Below are 5,954 nucleotides of genomic sequence, written 5' to 3'. Positions count from 1 at the left end.
TTTTTTTTTTTTTTTTTTGTAGTTTTTGGCCAGGGGCTTGGTTTGAACCTACCACCTCACCTTACTCCTTTGAGCCACAGATCAAAGCCACCACTGGATCAGATATATTTTTTAAAAATTCTAGTGCTCGTCAGTCAAAATTAGCTCATTCGTCCACTCCAGTGTGAGACCCAGTGTCTCAGCTGGAGTTGACTGAGCTGCTCAGAGCAGCCAGATCCTGGTCACGAGTGTCCCTCCTTGCTCTGAGGGTCAGACTAGCTGCCCACTGTCTTTTCTGTCCTGTGCAGTTGAGAGTCTTGGGGTCAGGATGCATAAATAGACTCTCCCATGTGGCAGTTTTCTATTAGCTTGGAGGAGTTTCTTTTTAAAGCACTACTGGCCGACCTGAAAGTACACAGCAGAGAGGTCCATTAGAGGTTGCCCTGAAGCTCCAGCTGACTTGAGCAGGAGATGGAGGAGAGGACGTGGCCAGCATTCCAGGTCTGGCCACTACTGTGCTGAGAACTGACACTTCTTATTGTGGATGCCAAGGTGGCCGTGGATCCTTCGGGTGATGTTACAAATTGCCCCGAGGAGCCAAGATGACAGTTAGGGTCAGGGAATTCGGGAAGTGTAGGCATTGAAACCTAGCTATCTATGTGGAAATTAAAAAAGAAAAAGAACCCTCGGTTCTACCAAAAAAGGGCGTGGGGGGAGTATGGTCCTATTTATGACCACATAACAAAAACATCCCCATGGAGTGTCCCTTAGTAATGAGACAGACCTTTAAAAACTGTCTAGAATTGTAGATATTTGAACATTTTGTTCTTTTGTACTAAAAAGAGAAAGTAGCACATAAAATATCTTGCTGAATATGATGCTGTTTTGTTTACAGGTTAAATGGACCCAAAAATTTAACTTTGAAGAAGCAATGTAAAAATTATTATTGTGGCCACTTGGACCTTAGAATCAGCCTCACCCCTGAATCCCCTGAGTCCACTTTCACAGCCAAGGTTACCGCCAACAACAGTCTTGGAAGCTCCTCTTCCTCTCCATCCACATTCACATTCTTCGACATAGGTACGTTTTATCTCACTTTTTGTAGGTATCATTCATTGGCACTTGGTAATTCTTTTAAGCATCACTCAAATCTTTCTGTATGCTTGTTTCAAAAAGGATAGAAGTTGATGGAAAGTGGCCAGTGGGCATGGGCAAAAGACAAGTTGCTTTGATGGACATGATGGAGGGCGTGACCTGGGGCTATGCAAAGGTGCCCTGTGAAATGGGAGAGTCCACATTACTCCCACTGTTGGAAAATTGAGCCCTTGGCGTCAAATCTTATGAAAGAACCACCTGGCAATGACGCCATCTGACTGGGGAGAGGAGGGTCTTATGAGGTCATTCCAGAAGCTCAACGTAGGCTCTTCTGGGGAGGAGGTGTCCTTGCATCCCCTGGCCATTCCCACTGTTCTGAGACAGGCCACCTGCAGGCTCCTCCGTGAGTGCAGCTAGGTGACTCAGGTACAGTGTTTGGAGTCACACAAGCCTCTTGCTCTGAAATTGTTTGCCTCCACCTCTCTCGTCAGCTTGGGGCAGGAGTGAGCCCATTCCAGCACATTTCAGAGTGAATATGTTGGTCAGTTGGATCAGAGGCAAGTTCTGGGTGAGGCCTGCCTGCACTTCCCTCGACCTCACACCTGCATCTGCCTCCCCTCTCCCCAAAGCGGCCCTCTGCATACAGGCTGGGCTGTGGGCTGGGGAGCACTTTCCTCCCGCACCTCGCCTCATCCCTCTCTGTCTCTTCACTCAACCCTTTTCTCAAGGCCATCCTTTTCCCTCTTTCCCCTGGTCCTCTGTGCTGCTGCTATGACTTTACCTACTAAATTACCTCCTCCCCGAGGATCCTCACTCATGCTCTGGCCTCTCAGGCATCGGGACTCCCAGGCTTGGTACTTTGGTTTTTTGAAGGTCAGTAAGTGAAGTGCAGTCCACACAGCCCTGATGGGGTAGATGGTATTCGGTAAGAATGCATCGGGTCAGGAGGATTAATTTAATGATTCACAAGTGAATCCAGTGTTTTTTCTTTTCTTTCTTAAAGCCAGGCTCTTCTTTCTCATACGTTTTACCAAACTCAGAGGTTGTGTATCTTAGAAACAATTTTGCTCAGCTCCCTACAGTGCGTGACCAGCTCCGAGGGTGATTTCACATCATGAATCCTGAACCACACTCCTTTCTCTGTCCTGGTTACTAGTGAAGCCTCTTCCTCCGTGGGACATTTCCATCAGATTCCAGAATGACTCTGCCAGCAGATGCACCCTGCAGTGGAGGGATGAGGCCCTGGTGCTGCTCAGCCGCCTCAGATACCGGCCTGCTGACAGCGGGCCCTGGACTACGGTAAGGGCCTCGGGACGGAGGGGACAACGTCAGAAAAGACATCATTTTCTTTCTAAATTACCCAGTTTTAGGTATTCTTAGTATTTCTGCACAGACCTCTGTCTTTTCATACCACCAAAACATGAAGTTTAAGAATATTAGCCCCTGGCTCAGTGCCTGTAGCACAGTGGTTATGGTGCCAGCCACATGCACCAAACCTTTCAGGTCAAACGTGGTCCAGTATCAGCTAAACAACAATGAAAACCACAATAAAAAGCAATAGCCTGGTGTTGTGGGCACCTGTAGTCCCAGTTACTTGGGAGGCTTAGACAAGAGAATAGCTTAAGCCCAAGAATTTGAGGTTGCTGTGAGCTGTGATGCCATGGCACTCTACTGAGAGCAACATAGTAAGACTCTGTCTCAAAAAAAAAAAACAGAATGTTAGCCCCAAAGTACACACTTAGGAGCCATCAGAGACGTCAGCACACTGAGCCCCTCACTGAGGGACACCTGTGCCACCCACAGCTCTGCAGAGTTTGCAAGGGCAAGAAGGTTCTCACCAGAACCAGAGGTCAACCCTGAGCACCTCGGTCTCTGTGACTATGGGCAATAAATCATTTTTCTTTCTAAATTATCCAGTTTCAGGTATCCTGTTTTAAGTTAAAAAAAAAAACAGACTAATGTGGAAAAGCAGTACTGAGAGGTGCTGATCAATACCTGGAAGTGAGGAGGCAGCTCGGGAGCCGGGGACAGGCAGAGGCTGGGAGAGTGTGCGGGAGCAGGCAGAGGAGGCCGGGATTTAGGAGGCCCAGAGAACAGGCAGAGGCTGGGAGAGTGTGTGGGAGCAGGGCAGAGGAGGCCAGGCTTCGGGAGGCCCGGAGAACAGGCAGAGGCTGGGAGAGTGTGTGGGAGCAGGGCAGAGGAGGCCAGGCTTCGGGAGGCCCGGAGAACAGGCAGAGGCTGGGAGAGTATGCGGGAGTGGGCAGAGGAGGCCAGGCTTCGGGAGGCCCAGAGAACAGGCAGAGGCTGGGGGAGCGTGCCGGAGCAGGCAGAGGAGGCCGGGCTTCGGGAGGCCCGGAGAACAGGCAGAGGCTGGGAGAGTGTGCAGGAGCAGGCAGAGGAGGCCGGGCTTCGGGAGGCCCGGAGACCAGGTAGAGGCTGGGAGAGTGTGCGGGAGCAGGGCAGAGGAGGCCGGGATGCGGGAGGCCCGGTGACAGGCAGAGGCTGGGAGAGTGTGCGGGAGCAGGCAGAGGAGGCCGGGATGTGGGAAGCCCAGAGAACAGGCAGAGGTTGGGAGAGTATGTGGGAGCAGGCAGAGGAGGCCGGGATGCGGGAGGCCCGGAGAACAGGCAGAGGCTGGGAGAGTGTGCGGGAACAGGGCAGAGGAGGCTGGGATGCGGGAGGCCCGGCGACAGGCAGAGGCTGGGAGAGTGGGCGGGAGCAGGGCAGAGGAGGCCGGGATACGGGAGGCCTGGAGACCAGACCAGGGCAAGTCTGGGACTCCCTAGAGGTGGAGCAAGTGCTTGTGGCTGTGACTCAAATGCAGATAGAAGTGTGTGCAGTGAGGGCCCCTCTCATGAGGTTTCAGGTGGGACAGAGAAGCCGGGCATTGGAGTCGGGAGCCGTGCCTGTCATTGCTTTGGGGGAAGGACATGGCCAGCTGTGTCCATGCCGGGGGTTTGCAGAAGTAATGGAAGAGCAGAAAAATTATCTATCAGGAAAAATTTCTAAACTTCCCAGGCTGCTGCATGATTCTTTGTAACTTCATGGTGACCTGCTAGAAAGAAGAGAAACAGCAGAGAGATCTGGAAACTTCTCAGCATGGCCAGGTGGTTGAGGGTGAAGAAGGCCAGTCAGGAGGAGGAAGGCCGGACCCCCCCCCCCCACAACCCTCTGCTGAGGATGCTGTCGTGGGTAGGGGGAGCCAGGCGCTGTTCCTCAGGACCCTGGAAGGGGGACTCTGAAGGCATCTCAGAGATCTCCCAGTCCAGCCCTCTGTGCTGCTGGCCACAGCCTCTCTGCCCGCCTTGGGGCTCCTGCTCAGCCTCTTTGCCCCCCCTCCTCACCCCGGGTGTGGCTCAAGCTACAGAAGGTACAAGTCCACATAGGACTAATTTGGCAGAAAGCAAGAATGGGGAGGCTCTCGCTTGGTAACTTGTACTCAGATCTCAAAGGATGCTGTAGAAAGCCTGGGGGTTCAGGCAGAGCCCTGCAGGGCTGGAGGCACCAAGGGACCCCACTAGCACAGGGGATGTGAGGCTGCTTGAAGTCTTTGGGGTCCAACCCTGCACCCCTATGCCTGGGATGTCAGACATGGAGTCAAAGAAGGTTATTTTAGAGTCTTAAGACCCACTGTCTCTCTCTTGGGTTTCAGACTTGCATTGGAGCCTGTGACCACTTTCTTCTTGCCCACTTCTCCCTTTGGGGAAGGAACGTGTGCCCTCTGCTTGGGGATGGGACATGTGCCCTCTGCTTGGGGATGGGACACGTGCCCTCTGCTTGGGGATAGGACACGTGCCCTCTGCTTGGGGATGGAAACATGTGCCCTCTGCTTGGGGATGGGACACGTGCCCTCTGCTTGGGGATGGGACACGTGCCCTCTGCTTGGGGATGGAAACGTGTGCCCTCTGCTTGGGGATGGAAACATGTGCCCTCTGCTTGGGGATGGGACACGTGCCCTCTGTTCATAAGCACACAGTGTGTTTTGATTTTACAGCCTCACACAGGAGACTGAACTTTTGAGTTGATACAGGAAGGAGTTAATAGCATGGGACTGGAGGCATAAAAATGAACGTAATTTTACATAGAAGGACATGAGTTTGGGGAGCCAGGGGCAGAATGCTAGCTTTGAATATTTGTCCCTTCCAAAATTCCTGTTGAAACTTACTCCCCAACATGGCAGTATTGAGAAGTGGGCCTTTAAGAGGTAATGGAACTTTGAGGGCTCTGTCCTTGAGCAAAGGACTACTGGTCGGAGCCCTGGGTTATCCAGGAGGGGCTAGTGGCCTAATATGAAAAGGAAGAGAAGTTGGGTCTCCTGGGCAGTGGCAGCTGCAGTGGTGTGGACATCCTGTCTATGGCTGATGGGGAGATGAATGGGGACATAGCGGGGAGAGGCCCTGCTCCTGTCAGCCGATTCAGCTTTAGCCCAGAGCCCACGCTCAAGGACATCCGACACCTCCATGCCGAGTTTGCTGCTGAATGAGACTGGGACCAGTTCCACCAGCCTCAGAACCTCCTCCTGGCCTTGGTGGGAGAAGTGGGGGAGCTGGCAGAACTCTTTCAGTGGAAGCCTGATAAGGAGCCTGGTCCCCAGACATGGCCACCCAAGGAACGGGCAGCCCTTGACCAGGAACTTAGTGATGTCCTCATCTACTTGGTGGTGTTAGCTGCTGGGGGGGAGCCATCCTCATCTACTTGGTGGTGTTAGCTGCTGGGTGGGGGAGCCATCCTCATCTACTTGGTGGTATTAGCTGCTGGAGGGGAGCCATCCTCATCTACTTGGCAGTGTTAGCTGCTGGGTGGGGGGAGCCATCCTCATCTACTTGGTGGTATTAGCTGCTGGGGGGGAGCCATCCTCATCTACTTGGTGGTGTTAGCTG

The 5,954-nt window shown here is 52.9% G+C and overlaps 1 protein-coding gene across 1 annotated transcript in view; it reads left to right on the top strand.

Annotated features, from left to right (window-relative positions):
- The window catches only part of IL12RB2 (interleukin 12 receptor subunit beta 2), a 57,694-nt gene that overhangs the window by 9,003 nt on the left and 42,737 nt on the right, over positions 1-5,954 (top strand). Inside the window, exons 4-5 of the mRNA XM_023509868.1 lie at positions 875-1,059; positions 2,231-2,373. Of these exons, the coding sequence (XP_023365636.1) occupies positions 875-1,059; positions 2,231-2,373 (328 nt within the window). The remainder of the gene's footprint in view (positions 1-874; positions 1,060-2,230; positions 2,374-5,954) is intronic.

This window comes from Otolemur garnettii, unplaced genomic scaffold (genome assembly GCF_000181295.1).
Source record: "Otolemur garnettii isolate 467f Iridium unplaced genomic scaffold, OtoGar3 scaffold00010, whole genome shotgun sequence".
Taxonomy (NCBI): Eukaryota; Metazoa; Chordata; class Mammalia; order Primates; family Galagidae; genus Otolemur; species Otolemur garnettii.
This window is presented reverse-complemented; position numbering and strand designations above follow the sequence as displayed.